The 20,955-nt window shown below is 38.7% G+C and overlaps 1 protein-coding gene across 1 annotated transcript in view; it reads left to right on the top strand.

The window, feature by feature from the left end:
* The window catches only part of RABGAP1 (RAB GTPase activating protein 1), a 123,665-nt gene that overhangs the window by 78,113 nt on the left and 24,597 nt on the right, over positions 1-20,955 (top strand). The window contains exons 14-17 of the mRNA XM_054007282.1: positions 10,881-10,994; positions 14,981-15,055; positions 17,727-17,852; positions 18,170-18,313. Of these exons, the coding sequence (XP_053863257.1) occupies positions 10,881-10,994; positions 14,981-15,055; positions 17,727-17,852; positions 18,170-18,313 (459 nt within the window). The remainder of the gene's footprint in view (positions 1-10,880; positions 10,995-14,980; positions 15,056-17,726; positions 17,853-18,169; positions 18,314-20,955) is intronic.

Below are 20,955 nucleotides of genomic sequence, written 5' to 3'. Positions count from 1 at the left end.
AAATACAGTAGATAAAGTATTATTTTAAAGGCCACTTGGTTTACCTATCTCCTTCAGGATAGTAGTGGGCAAGGTAAACTTCAATATATTCTGTGGAGGATTGCCATCGGGTATCTGCTTCATGTGGAATTTCGTTTGGGTCCGAGTCCGGTTCCCAGTGGATGGGTGTTCACCTCACAAAAGCTGTCACAATTGGCACTCTTTTTTTGAAGTGTCGAGCAAAGCCAAGAATAGATTAAATGTGTTTGTAAAGCACCTTTTTTAGGTGCTGGAAAATATTTAACATACAAGGGAGGGAGAAAAAGAGAGCCCTGACGTGAAAAAAACCAAAACCCAATGCAGTTTAGACATGGAGGGGAAAAACACAAAGGTGGATTTTGGGATCAGTCCAATCCCTGTGTTTGAGACTTTTCTAAGGTGCAGTGTTTTGATTGTGATGCAGTGTAAAGGTATTGGGCCATGTCTACACGATCACTTAATGTTGGTAAAACTTATTCCACTGAGGGGTGTGAAAAAAAACACCATCCTGAGCGACATAAGTTTCGTCAGCATAAGTGGCTATGTTGGTGGGAGAGCTGCCACCGCTCGTTAAGGTGGTTTTATGATGTCGACGGGAGAGCTTTCGCCCATCGGCATAGAGCGCCTACATGAGCGATCTTACAGCAGCGCACCTGCAAGCTCGTTAGTGTAGACATAGCCTTAGTTTCAACCCTAGCTCTTTCATTCTTAGTCTGTCCCTGGATTTGTCCCATTTTGTGTGCTGAAACGGTCTCTAAGGAGACAGCTGAAGATCTGTTGTCGTGATTCTAAAAATATAGATATATATTTTTGGGCCAAGTTGAAACTACTTAAAAAAAAAAAAAAAAAATACTAAGAGTACTTTAACCTATTATTTCAGTCAGGATTTCTGTAGCTGACTTTTCAACTAGGGCTAATAATTGGAAATCTTAAGATTTTAGGCAAAGCTACAAATATGACTGGTTTTAAAATAGTACAAATATTTTCAAATATTAAATGGGAATAGAATAAACTGAAGCATGTAAAATACTTGATCCTAATTCCTTATGTATTTCCAAAAGTGAATTTTGTTATCTGCTACTCAGAAACAAATGTATCTTTCACTTTGAGATGCTCTGTGCTGCAGCAATGTAAAGCATCTCTTAGCCCAGGGGTTCTCAAACTGGGGCTCAGGACCCTTCAGGGGGGTCGCGAAGTTATTACATGGGGGGTTGAGAGCTGTCAGCCTCCATCCCAAACCCCGCTTTGCCTCCAGCATTTATAATGGTGTTATTAATTAAAAACACTTTTAAATATATTTAAGGGGGGTCGCACTCAGAGGCTTGCTTTGTGAAAGGGGTCACCAGTACAAAAGTTTGAGAATCACTGTCTTAACCTGTTAACTTCTCTTATCAGTGCATGTATGCTGTGTTTTTTTGTTTTTTTAGGAAAGAAACATAACACACAAGGAAACCAAAGCACCAATATAAAGTGTGGAGCTGTAGTAGGACATGTAATTTTAAGTATGTTGATAAGGTTCTTAGAAAATTCTCAGAACACTTGGAGAATACATTACCAACATTTTCCTTCCTGAGAAAACTACCGAAATTTCAATCATTGTTCCACTGGATTACATTTTTGTTTGCTGTTTACTTTGGATTAATGTAATCTTGATACATATTACAATTTAAAGGGCTATTGAAGCATTTCAAACTACTGATATGGCAACCTAGGATTGTCTGTTCTCTAAATATACAGATCATGTATTAACAATATGAAATAACCTTACTGTTTGCCTGAAACCTAACTTGTATAATGCTGTTCTTTGAAGAGATGCTAGGTTTGGTGCAAAATATAATCACACGTGCAAGGTAGTTTTAAAGGCGGTATCGTGACAAGGTATTCAGTCTCTTCCAAAAGGACATTCAGAACTCAATAGCCTGTTTGTCAATCAGAGATGTTTTAGCCAGAAGTTGCATGGGATGGTTTTACAGGAAGGTTTTTTGCTTCAGAATTTCTTGATCCCTTTAACAGAGCCTTGTTAAGAGTGTAGTTTTTATTCTTAAATGCACTTGCACACTTTATTTCAAAGGTCTGAATAGCTCATAAAATAAATTTAAAAAATAAATTATACTTCACATGGTTTCACTTTTGTCTCGGGTGACTTTGTATGTGACTCTGTGCTGGTATGTGTGTTCTCTTCTCTTGCCTAGTGAGAATTTTTCCTCCTGTCTTTAATGCCTTACAGAGAGACTAGTTTGTGTGTACTTGACCAAGGCAAGAAAACCTTGACCAAGCAATTTGTGTTTATACTTTATCCACTCGTGATGTATGACATTTTTGCCAAACTCCTCTTTATAATTTTCCTGTGGGAAACTTGAGCCCTAAAAGGAAATGAACACTGCAAAAGGGCTGGCTACCACAAGGGATTCACTTTTATTTTTAGAATTGTACTACTATATTGCCATATTTGGGTGGAAAATATGCAATATCACTGAATTATTGTATCAAATTGCAGCTGTCCACCCATTCTTAGTCTCAATCAACTTACAGTAAGTAGTCCGTGAAATGTGTGAAAAAATTTGTTCTGCAAATGTGTTTAGCAAATGCTAGTACCAAATAACCCCTGTATGCTGTGTCTGAACATAATATTTCTCATTAGCAAATATTAACTATAAAAGCTGAGATTTATGCTAGTCACTAAGATCTCAGCAACAGGTGTAATTTTTCTTACTAAAAATGTAGGGTTTAGTCCAAGACAAATCTAGGAAATATGCTTACCATCAAAGACAATGAAAAGTTAGAAGTTAACGTATAGAAAAGAATCTTGGGAGCGTCACTGAATTTGGACACTACAGGATAAATCTGGCAGTAGTTTAACAGGGCATCCTGCTAACAATGAATAACTATTTTATATTAGCACAGAATTGTTTAGTATGCTGGCATGTGTTTAAAATGTGTAGGTCTGTCCAAAATAACTTACCTTACCAGTGGCACATAATACAGTAGTATTGAAGTCACTGGTCTGCCAGTGTTTCTGCTAGTAACCCTCTTTCACTCATTTTAAAAGGTTGAAACTTGGCATGAAAGTGGCTTCTTCTTTACATGTTACATGTGCATTGTAACGACCTGCCACATGTTCAGTGCAGAGTCTGAATAGCATATAAAAATGCCATTGCTTGCTCTGGATCTTTGCTTTACACCCTCACACTTCCATAGTAATCTTTTTCATGAATTGTGTTACAAAATCTTTGTAAAAGCAGTTGCACCTGTGTGGGAAGTAATAGTGTAAGGTCTGGATTTGTTATGATGGCAATGAGACCCAAGGGAATCCATATATATGGTCATATAGAATTCTTGTTTAAGAAAAATTAACTTCTTGTAATTCATAGCAACTGGTAAGTAGCGAGAAGTTCTTAGCCTGACTTTGGACAATCACTTCCAGAGGTAAACTCAGGCTCTGATGGACTTAATAGTTTTGACACAGAAATAAAAAGGAATTTCTAATGTAAATAGCACCTAACCTTTTTTTTATATGTAAATATGAATGGAACTTAAGAGAACAAATGAAAAACAAGATAACCTATCACGAACATTAGGTTACCACAAAATTCTGTGATGTTTTTGCACTTGCTCGCTGCATTTAAATTATAGCTGAGGTTAATATTGTAGAACACCTTTTTCTACTAAAGATGTTTTGATAAACTGTTTGCATAATATAAAAATGTAATTTGAAAATATTTTCAATATTCTGTCCCTCCCCAACACTTTTTTGGGACAAATCCCATATGTGAAATGACACTATTTCTAATGCTGCATCCTTTTCCACTGAGCGATTGTGTTTAATTAAATGTAAAATACAAACGAGGTGAACAGAAGATGGGATACCCAGAATGTGCAACGTACAAAATATTCAACAATATACTAAAATTATCTTTTTAATATTCACTCTAAGTTTAAGTAAATTATTTTGGATATGTGCCATATATTGAATTGTTACACTTACTGCTTTGAAACAAATTTTATTTTACCTTTAGTTTAAATGTTTTTCACAAGAAAAACAGGCTATGAAAACTTTCCATGAGGTGCAAAGTTGGATATATGGAGATCTATATTACCAGAAATTTCCAGATTTTACAAACCCAGAAAGTTGTCTGAGCTTTATTATATTGAAAATCATTCGAGGTCCTTCCCTTTATCACTTTATAAATTAAACCTGAAGTATTCCAAGACATCATGAAATGATGGGACAGCTGTTGTTCACAATCTTTGGACCAAAGCGTTACAAATTTGGGAGAAGAGGTGCTTGTTGGTCCTTAAGGTACATGAAGTTCTCTCAGAGCTGATGTAGGAGTCTCTTGATAGGAATAAGTGTACTGTTCTGGGCAGGCATATAAGAACTTCATGTTTTGCCTGATTTAAACAAAAATATCTAACCTTTGCAAATGGTTACAATATGAGAGGCGCTTTCTCCTGACACTTCCAGTTTATCCTGTGTGTTCACTTTGCTCATCATGCCTTTCTGGGGGTAGTATTGTAGATCGTGGCAGTATTCAGTATATGTGTTGCCACATTTATTTGAGCAGGGATCTATGCGCTGTCAAGTTGCTCACTTGCTAATATCTCTGATACTTCTGTGCTAATAAAACAGTTCTGTGCGCTGCTGACACCTCTTGCACCCTTTTACCTAAGCTCTGACCACCTGTATTGTTTGTGTGTTGACTGTTTGTACTACCTCCTTGACTGTTTGTCTTGCCCAGTCATAAGTGGTGCTCTCAGGATCAGACCTTTTCCAAAAAGCAGTTCCCAGGACAAAAATAATTTAAATAAAAATTTTCACCAAGTAGCAGAAAGAGCAGCCAATGATGTGCAAGTAGGCTGCAGACTCCTCTAGCATTTTAATACTAGCCATAGAGACAGCTTTTTATTAAACTCTAAGAAAAATAATCTTAAACGTAGTATCTGGAATTACAGATCTAAAAAGTACATTTTAAAATGTGCAAAAATTAATGTAGATTACATGTCTCATTATTTTAATTACCCTATTCTTACCTCATTTGGCATTTATGAGCTTTTTGTGCTTTAGCCCCTGAAGTGTGTTGCTTTGGTAAAGCTTTCAGATTATTTTAGCAAGTTGAATCCCTGGTGTAAGATAATTTACAAGTGAATGAGCTTTCAGGGTCTGAAATAAAGTTAAAAGCCAAACAAAAAAAGCGCTCTGTAGTTTGCATTCTTGTAGTCTGAAAACTGTCATGTATAAGTTTCTTTACTAGCAACTGAAAAATGTTTGCATTGTTTGGGTCTCATCAGTCTGTTAAAAGGAATGCGTTGTCATTTTTAAAGCCTATATGCTTTTGGATGCTCTTTATTGTTTATTTTGTACCTACCTTTGTTTCTCCTTCAACCTTCTTGTGATGTCAAAAGTTGTTCTTGGGGTTTGTTTTGTTTTGTTGTTTGTTTTGTTTTTTGTTGGGTTTTTTTTTCCTCCAAATCTGCCTCATAAAGTTCTCCAGGGATGGATATTTTTCCAAATAAGTTGGAGGCCTAGGGGGCCACCAGAGGGCTGTGTGCACATTCTGATGAAGTTTATTTTTAATGTGACTCTTAATGACTGCCTTGCCTTAAAAAAAAAAAAAAAAAAAAAAAAAAAAAGTCTTTCAAATGCCTTTGGAGCAGTCCTGAGAGAACCTCAAAATGTTTAGAGAAGTCTCCAGAATTTTGGTGCTCGTCTGGACATAGCACTTCCATGACACCCGAAGATCCCCTTTTCCCTTCAAGGGCCTTTTGCAGCTTTCCCTCCCACCTTTGTACCTGTAATTGCCTTCTTGGAGTGGTGCACAGTGGCTCCCTGGGTTCAGGACTTGGCTGCAGGCTTCTTTCAAGTCCTACTGGCCACCTTCTCCCTGACTTTCTCTACCCTTGTAAGGAGTGCCCATTTCATCCTTTGGCATCACCTTCCTTCTCCTTGCATTAATTCTCTGCCTCTCCCCTTATGTTCCTTAAGTCCTGTGTCAAGGTTGGGAGGGATAAATTGGGCCTACTGAGCTCTGCAAGAAGATCAGAAACATGGGGAGAAAGACCACTTGTCAGTGTCCTGCGTTCTCTGCGTGGCAGCCTGAAGTCCTGCATTGTAGCAAAAGTGTTTTAGGTTGCACCTTCCTCAATCTCTGGAACACTGGTCAGGACTGTAACTGCACAAAGATGGCTGTGCAAATGCAGGACATGCCCAACCAGATAAACATTTTTGGCAGATATGCTATATTTGGGGGAAAACATGGCACAAGGGTGTAAGCCATTTATGTACAGTCCATTTAATGCTGAAGCCAGCGTGTTTATATTCATCTGCAATAGATAATTTTGTATTTACTAGCTTGAAAACTGGTTTTCATTGTTTATTATTTGTTTTTTTAAAAAACTGACAAATCATCTGTACTTGTGGTATTTCACTATCCGTTCAGGGGGAAAAAAATCTAAAAAACTGTTTAAAAAAGAGACTGATTTGTTCCAGCTTCCAAACTTTCCTCCTTGTTAGTCAGTGCAATGAGCTGTTATGGGAATTCTAATCTTTACAATACTTGCTCCAGTTCTCATGGCAGTTTTCCACTCTATTACTTTCTTTTTCTTCCTGTCATTCTTAGCTTTCTATTTTTTCAATCCCGGTTTGTGAAGGGTGTGTACTCAGAAGGGCTTCCTTCAGTTCCCAGTCCCCTGAAAGCATGAGAAATTGCCCAGTGAGCCAATTCTCACAGCAAGGTATAAAAATAGTAGTAAAGGAAAGGTTATACAATGCTAGAGTTGCAACAGTTTGTACTAATGGTTAGTTTTCAAAGCTGTGTTTTGAAAAACATTTTTAAAGCTTTATCACTTCCGTATATTTTTCTCTCCCAAATCTGTTCTAGCAGCAGGAATCAGCTTTAGTGATACTTGAAGAATTGCACCAAAACATAAGGAGCTGAGGGATGAAGTCACGCAAAGCCAGGGAGAGACCTACTCCAATCCCACTTTTTTTGACGGGTAGAAATGATTGCCTGAAAGATGTATTTATGATCATTTCTAAATAGATGCCTTTGCAATTACTATTTAATATGTGGCTTAAATTCCCTTAAAAAGCAGGCTACTCTATTATATCTCAGTAATGCAACCAGGTAAGCACATGAGTCAAGTCAATGGGATTACTTGCACTAATAAAGTTACTCATGTGCTTAAATGTTTGCATGATTGGGTCCTTAAACAATACATTTCTCTGGTTACCTCATCTACTAATTAAAGGCAATAAATACCCTCCTTAGTTGCCTTTGTTAACTTAAAAAGCTTATTCGTATACTAAAATTCTTTAGTGTTGCATTATGATTGCTTCTATTTTCCTAATGATGTGCTAGACTTTTTAAACACATTAAATTGTTACAGAACTGCAGCGATGTATGGTACACAGATCATTTGCAAGACAATCCAATAACTTGATACTACTAATAATGTAATTGCCTTTATAATGAAATGGTTGTGACAAGCCACAGAGAAGAGTGTTATAATAATAAATAATAATGATATCCTATCTCCTAGAACTGGAAGGGACCTTGACAGGTCATCGAGTCCAGCCCCCTGCCTTCACTAGCAGGACCAAGTACTGATTTTGCCCCAGATCCTCACGTGGCCCCCTCAAGGATTGAACTCACAACCCTGGGTTTAGCAGGCCAACGCTCAAACCACTGAGCTATCCCTCCCCTCCCTGTTCAACTTGGATTAAAATCACAAGCGAGGATTAAATATGGAATGAGAATTTTGGTCCCCATTTGTTATCAAGGGGATTTTCCTGAGCAAAAGATCAAGTGAAAGTATACATTAATGTATTCTAGGCAGGGCTGGCCGCACGGCCTAATGTGGAAGCGTTGTCACTTTTGTAGAGTGCTTGATGTTTCACGTGTTTAGAAGAGCCTCCTGTTGTTGGGGTGTTTTTTTCTCTAGCAAACAAAGGTGATTTATTTTAAACATATCCTGTTTGGAAACAAGCTCTCTTCCCTTGTGGTTCCACACTACATCTTGCCCTCATGCTGCAGCCTTTTATGTGTAGCAAACTTCCATAACTTAGATGTAAAGGGGACATAATCTTTTAATTGCTCCTCAGTCATTGACACAGAAGCACCTGATGAAGGGAGCAGGTGATGCTTTCAGTAGCATAGACAGCCTAATGAATTCAGAGGCCTCTTTTCAGATGGTCATCTACCAGTGAGGAAATCTGATCTCATTAGCCGCCTAGGAAGGCCCTTGTTCCAGTACTGAAATGAGTCCATTTATATAGTCAAATGGAAATCAACCAAGAGTAAGAACATATGTTTATTCTCATGCATTTTGGTGGTGATACTAGTCATGGTATTCAGCTAAATAAATGCTAGGACATGACTACCCCCAACGGGTGCTAAGATACCATGTGATGAGAGCCCATATAAAAACCTGGGTATGGAGAATGTGCTCTCCTCTGGAGGAGACTTACATATGGCACCATTAGCCTAACCCCTTGCCTCTGATTGCAATTCAGACTTTTACTGTGACATTTTTAGCACACTTGTTTCTATTTTGGAGAGGGTGTCTACAGGCTTATGACATGCTAATTATCATGTGAGACTGAATGAACCTGTTGGTCCTTTTGTCTATATCTGGGGTTCTCAAACTGCGGGTCATGAGGTTATTACATGGGGAGCTGTCAGCCTCCACCCCAAACCCTGCTTTGCCTCCAGCATTTATAATGAGGTTAAATATATTTTAAAAGTGTTTAATTGATAAGGGGGGTTGCACTCAGAGGCTTGCTATGTGAAAGGTGTCACCAGTACAAAAGTTTGAGAACCACTGGTCTATAGCTAACGTCCTTTAACAATTGCACTGCTGATCTTTACTACTATGTGCTGCACTGAGCTCAGTGGACTTCATGACATCCTTCTTTTTTCAATGGGATTACAGAGCAATAAAGTAGTATACAAGAATGAGGGTGAACAAATTTGACTACTTATGTAAGCTGTTGTATTTTAAATAAATGGTACATATTTAAAAGATGTTGATCCTTTATTTGATTGAATTAATAATATTAGCAAGACAAACTCACAAAATACAGCATATCTACTCAGAAAGAGACAAGCTGGGCAGAATTAGCAATCTTCCTACTTTTAAACCAAAGTTCAGATTGAACAAAGATTTTGGAATTCCCTTTAGGAAACAATCACAAATCAGTGAGAGAGTCACAAGTACAGATTCAGAAGAGGGAATAAAACTGCTGTTAGCTTATTATGCAATGTAAAGCATTTTGAAGGGAGCTCGAGTGAGATTCTCATTGTCTAATAGCAGTGTAGGTTCACATGGTTCTGCTGAGAGAAAGCATTCAGCTTCTGGGTACTACTACTGTTTACAGGTTTCAGAGGGGTAGCCATGTTAGTCTGTATCAATTAAAAACAATGAGGAGTCTTTGTGGCACCTTAGACTTGTATTTGGGCATAAGCTTTCGTGGGATATAACCCACTTCACATCTGATGAAGTTGGTTATATCCCATGAAAGCTTATGCCCAAATACATTTGTTAGTCTCTAAGGTGCCACAAGGACTTCTCGTTGTTTTTACTGTTTAGTCCATCTACAAAGCACTAGCTAATTGGCCTTCCAAGTCATATTGGTGTCTATTGCATGGCTTCTCCCCCACTTCCTGATGATTTGCTGGCGCACTGACAGTCTCTCAGGCAGATTTTTTTATTATTTTTTTTGGTCCAAACTTAAAACAGCTCCTCAGCTCACCCTTTACATTTTAGGCTCTGACTGCTTCCTGCAGCTTCCAACCTCTGACTCACTGGGCCTCCTGCCTCCCATCCCCTCAGGTGCCCTCTTTTGAAGCCTAATCTGGGTCAGTTGATGGGATGCAGGTGCACTGGCCCCGGTTCCTCTTACAAGGCAAGTGTCACCCTGTGACACTGATATCAGCAAGTTCAACAGCCCTTCCTGACCCCATTGTACTACTTGGCCCTTCTTTCCCTACCCCAAGAGCCTTTAATGCTGTTCTTGGTGCAAACACAGGTCTTGGAAAGAGCCTCTGCCACCTCCATCTTCTCGATCTCAGACACCTCCTTTTCCAGGGTGGTTTTGTTCAGGGCCTTGTCAAGTAGGATCAGTTCCTTTCTCAGACTGGATTTCTTCACTTCCAGCTACTCCTGCTGTTTGTAACCTCGCTCTATCTCCTTCTGCACACAGTGTTCTAAAGGTGGTTGCACCAGAGCCATATACGCACAGTACTGCCACCTCCCTGAGCCATGATGTGATGCCTCTTGTATGCAGCCAGTAGAGTATGGCTTTTCTTTTTTGTGAAGTCATGTCCTGCTCAGGCTTGGATCCCATTTCCTGTCTATTTTCACCCTTATTGTGTCTTGGCATTTGGGGGGGAGGGGAGTGAAAAATGACTTCTCCAGTCTAAACTGGGGGTGAATTTTAGTGTGGCAGACTACAATGACCAAAGATGGTTTGACTGGCACCCTCAGTTTACCTAAGAGGAAGTAGAATTTGTGTAGTGGCAGTTGGGTTCCGTACAGATTGAAAGGATAGATTTTTTTTTTTTTTTTTTTTTTTTTTTTTTTTGGTCTACTGACTCACTACCACATCCTGTAGCACTTGATTGTATTTTCTTTGGCAATCTCCTAGCTAAGTGCTGACCATGCCCAGACCTGCTTAGGTTACCAGATTGTGACCTGAGGTGGTTGGGCTGCAGGCTGTCTACCCTAGTCTGTATTGAGTGAAGTGCACAGCATACACTGATGGTCTATCAGCCATTCATTCCAGCACATTGTAATTTATGCTGATTTTTAAACTGCATCCCTTTTAACATACAGATTTTTCTCTCATGTTCTTGTTTTAACAGGAGTCTCCCCAGGACAGCGCAATCACTCGGGACATCAATCGCACGTTCCCAGCTCATGATTACTTTAAGGATACCGGGGGAGATGGCCAGGACTCCTTGTACAAAATATGCAAGGTATTTTATAACCTTGTGTGTGGTGTTCTTGGTCAACATACAGTTTTTATGTTTACAACCGTTATGTTGGATTTCAATTGGTCATGTTTCCCCTTTGCTTATTTTTTCTGTAAGCTCAGTTGAATTGAAAAGTTGCCAGAGTGCAAAGGTTGTTTTGGCCCATACAAAATAACTTCAGTTTAATCCAGTTCCTAGTGGACTGGGGTCCACAACACTACAACCACCCTCATATGCTGCTGGTATTAGCATCCTTGATGGCCATCTCAGCAGTGAGGCCAGGACTGAACGGGGACAGAAACTTAAAACCCAGGGCATGTTGGATGGGTCATGTGGGGAAAGCATATGTCACACACACAGCCTCACTCCTCTCTCTCTCTCTCAAATTATGCAGGAGTGAACCTAGTGCAGATCTTGTTGTATTGTCCTCTTCAAAGGAGAGGTCTCCATGTCTGATTTAGATCCGCCCCTGTGAATCATGTTGTCATTGAAAACAATGTTGATAGGGAATTACACAAGTAGAAATAAATGGCAATTTCTTCATTGGTTCAACTTTCTACAAATTTTTCACAGCTAGTTTTGAAACTGAAGTGGAGGCACCACAACACGAGCAAACTAAGCCGAGAGATCGATTGTCCCTTTATTTCTGTGTAGTGTCTCGCTCTGCTCCTGCTGAGAGACATGATGCTTTATGTGGCCAGGTGCCCACACTTCAGAGAGAAACGACGACCAAGAATCTCATAAATGAGCTCACTGGGTTGGAACCTTTTTCATCTTGTCTGTCTGTCCTGTGCTAAAATGTTTGGCGTTTTTGTTTCAGTGGGATACAGAAAAACTAAACCAAAGTGCAGTTGAGTTGTTAGAACCTGTAGTCTCTGCTGAAGGAAGGAATATAAAAGAAGGGGTTGGAGCTGCAGGTGAAGGTTAAGTGCCTCAGCAGAATAGTCTAGAGGGGCCTAGCTCTGGAATAGTAGGGAGGCTGCTGATCAGGGGTATTGTGTGGGGCTAGAGCTGCACGGTGGGAAGCTTGACCTGCGTGTGCCTGTCTGTGGCCAGTGCTATTAGACACTAGGTTTTTATAGGATCACTGGGCAGCCCACTAAACAGAGGAAGGTGCAGCAAAGTGTGAAGCATAAAGAGCTCACCGTTTTTAGAGGGACACCTAGTTTTTATTCCTCACAAAACCTTTAGAAATCCTTGATCTGTTCAATTATGCAAATATTTCTGCACAGTTTTGATATTTTATTTCTATTGATATCAGAACACTGTACAAATGGGGATGGCCTCATTTCTGTCCATCACATCTACAGATTGAGATACAACCCTAAACAATGCTAAATTAAAGTGTTTCTTTAGAATATGTCCTCAGAATACAACAGATGATCTTGTGGAATTTTCATAAGAGCTACCGTAGTCTAATAGAGAGCAAAGATCTTGCAGAAGATCTAGGTATCTGTAAAGCTGAAAATAATTATGCATCTCTCATTAGCATTATAAACCAGCAAGCACACATTTAAGTGCTAATTATCTTCTGCATTTTAATGATCAGGTAAAAATGACTGTTTTCTGTTTGATCCAGTTACCTTGTTTGACCAGAGTATCTCAAGCTTTCAGCACTCTGATTCTGCATTTAGAAATTCTTCATGTGTTCTATCCCTCAGGAGACATTTCTTCATTTTGAAGCTTAAATTTCTGGCACATAGTTTTTCATTTAGGATATAATTTAAAGATGATGAGTTTTGCACAGGGGACTGTCCTGGGCAGAAGGAAATGCTTGTGCATTTATTGCGTATAATTACAGTAATTTCTTGCATATAATTACAGTAATACTAAAATCAAACACTTGGTAACCAGTTAAAAGATTTTTCTGTACCACGATACCCTGCATAAACCCAGTAATTTGAAATAACACCTCAAAATCTCAAATTTTGCTGTAAAAATGCTTTGGAAACATAATTCTTTGGTTACTTCTGTTTGATCTTGATGGTTTATCCAGTATATTTTGCAACAGTAACATACCGGTGAGATCACTCTTAGGCTAGCATAGGAACTGGACTGATACCCATTGCACCCTTTCCATGACTTCAGATTCATTGTGAAATTGTTCTCCTGTTCCTTGGTGGTGATCGTTTTCCATGTGATCTTTATTTTGGAAGCAGACTAAGGTGCTCAAAATGATCCTCACCCAAACTCTCTTTAGTCTTGTACCTTTCAGTATCTCTCTTCTCAGCAGCAAGTCTGTTTTATGACATTAATTTTATCCACGTAAGGTTCAGCTGGATTGTGTACAGAATATCGGCAGCTGTTTCAGCAGCTCTCCTTTTTCAGTTGGGGTTTCAGATGTGCCCTTGTCTGTTGGCAACTCCTTTCTATATGTGACTGCCTAGGATGTTGACCTGGTATCATGTGCAAGAGGAGTTCCTGCCATTGTAGTGCTGTCATTTTAGAGTGTAATCATCTTATGCTGCAACAAAGGCAAAACAGGATTGTAAAAGGACCCCTCCCCAACAGATAGTTATTTTTATACCATAGACCCATCAAATAATGAACTAAAGGTTAAGTGGGGAAAATATTTAATGATTCTTGATTGGCAAATGAAAGTCAATCCCTGGGCTAAAGGATATGAAAATGTATTTGGGTCCAAATTTGACTGGAATCAGGACTATCTAGAGGCTGGCATGGGGCATAAGAAGAGATAAGTGGGGACTAGATGATCATGATAATCCCTTCTGATCTTAAAGTATATGAGACTTCTCCATGAGTGGGTTGTCAGCCAACAAAATTGGTGCATGCTATAATTACAAGGCCAAATACTGTCTACATATGTATGCACCCTATTCCCACTGCAGTCAGTTGGAGCCATGTATTTGTAGCCAAGGGAAGAACTCTGTAACCTTGAGGAACATCATGTGCCAACATGTTGCACTTAGGAAATGGAGGGTAAATCTATTCTATAAAGTTCACTTGCACAGTTAGATATCTTTCTTCCTTGCCTTACTTTTCTTAGAGACCTGTGGCAGTTTGAGAATAATTTAAAGAGGAGAATCCCCAAACAGGGCCTTGATTTGTCCATAAAAGCCACTACTTCACACATCCCCATTTGAGATGATCATGTTACTGGATCCAAAGGTGGGATGGCACGATGTACTGTGTTGATCTAAAATATTTTAGAATTGCTATCTAATGATGAGTTTGCATTGTCTCCAGCACACTAATGGTAGAGGGTATTCTACTCATTTGAGATTTGATACAGACTAAAATGTTCAAATTTTAAAATGACTTGAAGATGAGCTGTGTATGGCTCGAAAGCGTGTCTCTCTCGCCAACAGAAGTTGGTCCAATAAAAGATATTGCCTCACCCACCATGTCTCTAATATCCTGGGACTGATATGGCTACAACTACACTGCATACAGAATGTTTCCATGGCATTCCTATACAATATGAAATCCCAGTTGCTTGCTTGCCATTTTTTCTTGCATAGGGCCCATAATGAAAATTAATGGGTCATTGTTTGTGTGTACTCCCTGAGGCTACTGAAGAAATTTTAGGCTAATCCAAAGGTTTTCAAACTTTTTCATAGTACAGGCTGCCTTTTAATAGAGAGGTAGTCTTACTCCTTCCTCACTTGTGTTCATGTGATTCATAAACTCCTGACATCCTGATTGCAACTATAGCAATTGTTGCTCTGTAAAAGTAATCTTAGGAAAGTGATTTAATGTACTTTAAGAAGTCCTCAGAGTGAGTTAGCAGCTGAAAATGGTCCAGCACCGTGCGGCCAACCAGGTCTCTGCTGGCCATCAACAATTGCTCTCCAGACAACAGTTTTTTTCTTTGGATTAATCATTGTGCAGTAACATAGCAGCTAAACCATATCCTGGAATCACAGGCCAGTCATGACTGAAGGTATACACTTCAGTACTTAACTTTTTCCTCATGCAGTTCTGCTCTACGGAGAGTGCACGTCTTAAACTATTGATTCTCTTTTCAGGCCTATTCCGTCTATGATGAAGAGATTGGCTATTGCCAAGGCCAGTCATTTCTTGCCGCTGTGCTGCTTCTGCATGTAAGTCCCCCCCCGCACACACACACACACACACACACTCCCATTTATTGTAAGCCTCAGACAAAACAATGCTCCAATTTATCCAGAAGAACTCATTTCAAATTCACTCATATTCGTGCCATAGCAAGTCCCCTGCTTATTTACTCAAGTGCTTGTTTGTCCATAATTATGACTTTGGGGGAAAGAGAAGCATGTTCCATTTAAAGTTCACTGCAGCATCGATAATGAGTTCGTGGTCAGTGTTCACTTCATTTTGCTTCTGGTTCTAGCTTCCTTTCCACCGCAAGCTGTCTTAAGCTCAGATCAGACTCTCTTGCTTTGTTTATGCTAAGTAGGCTGTCTGGATAGAAATGACTTTAGGGTTTAGGCCACCTATGAACTCCTTGTAAAGGTACCCATGGGCGGGGGGAGGGCATCTCTGATTCAATGTAAGCTTATAGAAGAGCTTTTATTGGTATTGATCATAAGGTCAAACCGGGGTTGCCATGGCTTTTGGATTAAACAGGAACATATTCTGCAGCATGTTAGTAGTGTGTGAGTTTATTAACTCTTGCATGGTGTCAAGTATCAGGGGGTAGCCGTGTTAGTCTGTATCTACAAAAACAACAAGGAGTCTGGTGGCACCTTAAAGACTAACAGATTTATTTGGGCATAAGCTTTCGTGAGTAAAAACCTCACTTCTTCGGATGCATCCGAAGAAGTGAGGTTTTTACTCACGAAAGCTTATGCCCAAATAAATCTGTTAGTCTTTAAGGTGCCACCAGACTCCTTGTTGTTTTTATTAACTCTTAGTGGTTTGAACATTGCTATGTGTTTATTCTGGGCCTTGTTTTTTGTGGTTTAGATGTTAGTCAATGACCCAAAATTAAAATAGATTGAGTCTCAAATGTATTATTTTTCAATTATTAGCATTGGGTAAATTTATGCTTAGTGTAGTGATCCCTTATCTATCTAGGTATTGAGTGGTCTGAACTTACGAAAGCTGCTGCTGTTTTGCACTTAAAGTACATCTGAGTAGAAGTTTTGAGACTTACTCATGTTTGTGTGAAACATCTTATCTTATATGAAAAAATGTAAAAATTTCTGCAGCTACATGCTATTTTTAGATCAATATTTTTGAAGTGTCTCTGCTTTTTGTCATAAGTCCATATTTGAAACTGCAGTTCCTAAGCCCTGTAGGATTTTGTGATATTCTCCCCCTGCCCCCCGCAGCCAATTTTGAGTGATTGCTGCTACCATGCAGAACTAAATATAAAGATTTTTTGTGCGTCTCTCTCCAACTGACAGTATGTATGATTTTCAGAGTAATATTTTCCCCTAATTCTGTGACGTTTGGAGGATACAGAAACATATTATAAACTACACTCTTTATAAACAGAAGTCAGATGGACTGATAGTATCTAACTGTAATGCTTTGATTCTCTGTAACCTGTATAATAAAACTGATGGAGAAATTAATTCTTCAGCACTGTTCTGAACCCAACCAGCAGTAAAGGTTTATTCTTGCTGCTAGTAAGGGGACCGAACTCTGCTCACTAATAGATATGCTTTCTTTTAGCTGCCAAAATGCTATCTGCCTACCTTTTTGGCACCCACTGGATTAAGGAGACTCATAGAGACAAGAACAGACCATTCATACATTTTCTTAGAGCTCATTCTTTAATGTTAGTTGTTTCTTCTGAGAATGAGCTCTGTTAAACTGAAGGCTGCAACTTAAAAATCTCAGTTTTTGTTTCTCTCTCACTTTTTGAGCCTCCTGAAAGGCAGTCTTTGGAGTGTGATTATTAGGGGCTGTGATGGAATTCATGTTACCTTGTCTTATTGGAAAAGGTACTGCTGTGTACACCCTGCAGGCGCTGAGCAATAGAGGGAAATGTAGTTTCTGCAAGTCCCTCACTGCCAGTATGGGAACATCTCTGAAAAGTTTTCAGAGTTCACTGACTGCATCTGTGGATGAATAATAGAGCACTTGAGTTAGATATTTTGACCTTTACAGGAACAAGTAATTGACCTGAAGAGTCAGTCTTTACTGCTGTGGAAAGAACAGAACTGCTTTATGATGCCAAGGAAGGATGTATAAATACTGACAAGTAATGATGTTTCTGTCTCCAACTGCTGGCAGAAGGGGGAGACCGAAGTGTCCCAAAACGGTGTAGAAAGCTGCCAAATCTGAACTTTGGGTAGTAATAACCGACTCTCTCCCTTTTTAATCAGTTTGAATAAAAGACGATCAAATGAAGTAACAGCATTTTTTAAAAGTAGAAATAAAAATTGCTACTGTGCGTTTAGCATCTTGTAGTAATACTGTAAAAGTACTGGTCATATCTTAACCGTGTTAGCTGACTACACTGAGGAACTGGATGGGTTGGGCTCACAATCTATAGGAGTATAATTTGATTCTGAAGTCATTGACCAGATTTGGGACAGCTACTGCATGAAATAGAACCCTTGGGGATCTTTTAGGTTGAATTGTGTGTTTCTAAATTGAGGAACTAAGAGGGAATTTGTCACACCTAGCAGGTGTAAGATACCGTTTCTAAATCCTGTTGTTATGATGTGTGCAATTATCCTTATCCGTTATGAAAAACGGTTGGTATCTTGATGGTAAGAGCAAGATGAAGGAAGGAAATAGAATAATATAAATGTCAACAAGATTTGTTCTCTTTGACAGATGCCTGAAGAGCAGGCGTTCAGTGTTCTGGTCAAAATCATGTTTGACTATGGACTCAGGGAACTTTTCAAACAAAACTTTGAAGATTTGCACTGCAAGTTTTATCAGTTGGAGCGCCTCATGCAGGTAAGTGTCCAGATTGCTTTGAGGTGAACAGGTCAGACTTAGTTGCTTGAGAGCAGCATTTTATCACAAGTGAATAGTTTAGTTTTTGCATATTCTTCTTATACCCTTGATTGAGATAGAGGACAGCTGTGCACCAACATTGTTCCAGAAAAAGAACTTCCTTTAGCATAATTATTCCAGTTGGAACTTGTAAAATGCCATAGGATAGCATTAAACATTTCTTCTACTGTACAATTCTCTCTTGTAGATTTGAGAATTATAAGCATGATATAAACAGCTGCTTTTAAGTCAAAACTAATGTGTGCTTTTTTTTTAAGGAGTGCATTCCTGACCTCTACAACCACTTTCTGGACATCAGCCTTGAAGCCCACATGTATGCCTCCCAGTGGTTTCTAACCCTATTCACTGCAAAATTCCCCCTCTACATGGTCTTCCATATTATTGACTTGCTATTGTGTGAGGTATGTATTACAGATACAATTATACAACTTTGTACCTGCAGCAACTCCTGATGGACTCTTCCTATCAAGTCTAGCTTGATTGCATTCTTTGTTCATGTCTGTTTTTTGAGTGCTGGACAACTGAGGCTTGAAGTACAATTTCCCATATAAAAATGTAAACTGTTACATAAAAACTGTTCTGCAGCAATGGATGTGTGTTTTTTCAGCATTTTTTGGATGTTCTATCATAGAATTAAAGTTGATGGCATTTTTTGGTTTTAGATCGAAGTCTTCTATTTCTTAGAGCATCATTATGTCTTTTGTCATTCTATACATTAGTTACAGGCTAAAGAGGTTAATTTTGTGCATGTAATCTCTTAACAGTTGTAAACCCTATATAAAAAGAACACAGTATTATGGAGGAAATAATTTTATGTTTCTAGTTTTTTAGAACTAACAAATAACTTTTTTTTGTTTTTGTTTGCCTCTTTTATGTGTAAATACCATGTAATGATAGACAATATTAGGGCATCCCTAGAGTACTGAAGTACTCTGCATTTACAGCCTGACTTTGGTAATCTCATAGGCCTGATAACTCTCCCTCCAAAGAAACTGAGGTCTCATTCAATTTCTCAGCATATATTAAATAGCAAAATTCTTTGTAGTGAAATCATGTATTAAGAAGACTTAGTTGTTTTTTATAACAGTATAGTTAGCAGTATGTTAGGAAGTAATTTAAGTAAAATCTAAACTACCCTTGTAAACATGAATGAATACAGCACATTTTGCAATGCAGTGCCCTTGGGGTTTTTTAATCATTTGTTTGCTTACTTGCTGACTACTAAAATGCATGATTTCTCAGTGGATCTCCTAGTCATTCGTGTGAAATAGTAAAGTTCTGCTCTATTTCTTTTGTTTAAAGATTGCTACATTCATAAATCTCCTGGTCAGTGTTTTGCTCCCTATGTAGCTATGTTTCTCTGGAACCTGCTGCTTGCTTTGCCTAGATGCTAGTGTAATAAAAAGCAACAGAGGCAGAAAAGTGGTCTCTGCATGTTGAGCTAAGATATCCTGTAAAGCGGAAGTAGATTCTACTTCTGAATATAAGGGACACTTAAATAATTACTCAGTTACTTTAATAAAGCGATTTCAGTTCAGTTAATGAGTAGCCGAATAATTAGAATAGGGCCGTCTTCAAAAGCTAGTCATTTTTTCTCCATAGCAAGAATTTCCCAGACTTTTGAAAGTAAGCGAGTTAATCAGATGTGAAATCCAGAGCACCACTGTAACACAGCACTAGCTCTACTGCTAACAGAAGCGATAGAAGCAAGTTTAGTCTTAATGTGTTGCTGTTAAAGTCAAAACTCAGAGACATAAGGGATGGAGAGAAAACCAAGCCCTTAACCAGTAATGTCAATAAAAGTCTAGAATATGGGAGGTACAGCTGCCAGATCCTCTAGTATTGAACTGTGAGTAAGTTCCACCTTTTATATAATCTGGAATAAGAGAGGATCCATAAAAGATGTGGGATTGAATAATGAGGTGGGAAGGACAAATTGAAATCATGCACACGTGCTTAAACTGTTGGCCAGAATATTGCATGCCCCCTGTGCATAACTGATATTTTCATTTTCCAATCTTCAGTAGCTGTAATCTTTTTTTATGCTGTAGCTATTTTTGCGGGGGTGGGAGAGAAGTGTACGGGGACTGACTTTCTCAGTCATCACATCTTTACCTTCCTTTCCCACCTGAGGAATTATAAATTTTTTCCTATATTAGAAAAGGGTCTAAGAAAAAAAAAGTCCCTTGCCCCTTAGGATAAAGTAGGTAAATGAGCTGTGTTAACAAAAGGGAACTTTATATTTCTTTGTATACTATTCATTATGGCAAAGGGAGTATTGACATAGAGGAAGTATTAACTATCCAGAACACCACCTCATCTGTAGTGTCTGACCTTAAAAGTTCATTGATATTTTTTTTTGGAGGGGAGAGAGGCAGCTTGCCTTTGGGGTTTATTAAAGGATGTTAGCAGGGTTTTTTTTCTACGCATCTAAATAAGATGTTTTACAAACAGATCAACAGAGTGGGTAATTCCTGTTTAGGTAGAAAACAAACATACTACATTGGCCAAAGGAACTATTACATTGCTATCTTTGAATCTGATGCTTTTGGGAGGTTACTATATTGAGATGTTAAACAGCCTTGAATTGACCAGGTAGGAAATAAAAATTAAAATGCATCAGAATAATGCTGAGTTTTGCCATTCTGAAATTTCTAGTGTAGAGATATGAGTCAAGGTTTTTTTCTTTGAACAATAAGGGCAAGACCCAGCTAGTATAGGAACCCTCCTAGACCACCTCCCATTGAAGACAAAAACTGCGTCCTCCAACCTGAGCATCTCTTCTGGAGCTAAAAAGCACTTTGGTGTATTGCTGTCTGTACTCCATAGAGTGATTAAGATTTCTGTTTGAGAGAGGGCACGAGAAGGGAAAGCATCCAATCAACCAACTATAATAAAATCTGGTGGTACTGATAGCTGATAAGAAGAGCTGATAATACATACTGAACACTTTTTATCTTGATCATTTAATACTTGGGTTGTAGCAGACTATAAAATTTGCTACAGTACCTAGTACTGATTGGAGAGCACCCATTTGTGGCAG

Source organism: Malaclemys terrapin, chromosome 17 (genome assembly GCF_027887155.1).
Source record: "Malaclemys terrapin pileata isolate rMalTer1 chromosome 17, rMalTer1.hap1, whole genome shotgun sequence".
In the NCBI taxonomy this organism is placed as follows: Eukaryota; Metazoa; Chordata; order Testudines; family Emydidae; genus Malaclemys; species Malaclemys terrapin.
The sequence above is the reverse complement of the archived record's forward strand: the minus strand, read 5'-3'. Positions and strand labels throughout refer to the sequence as shown.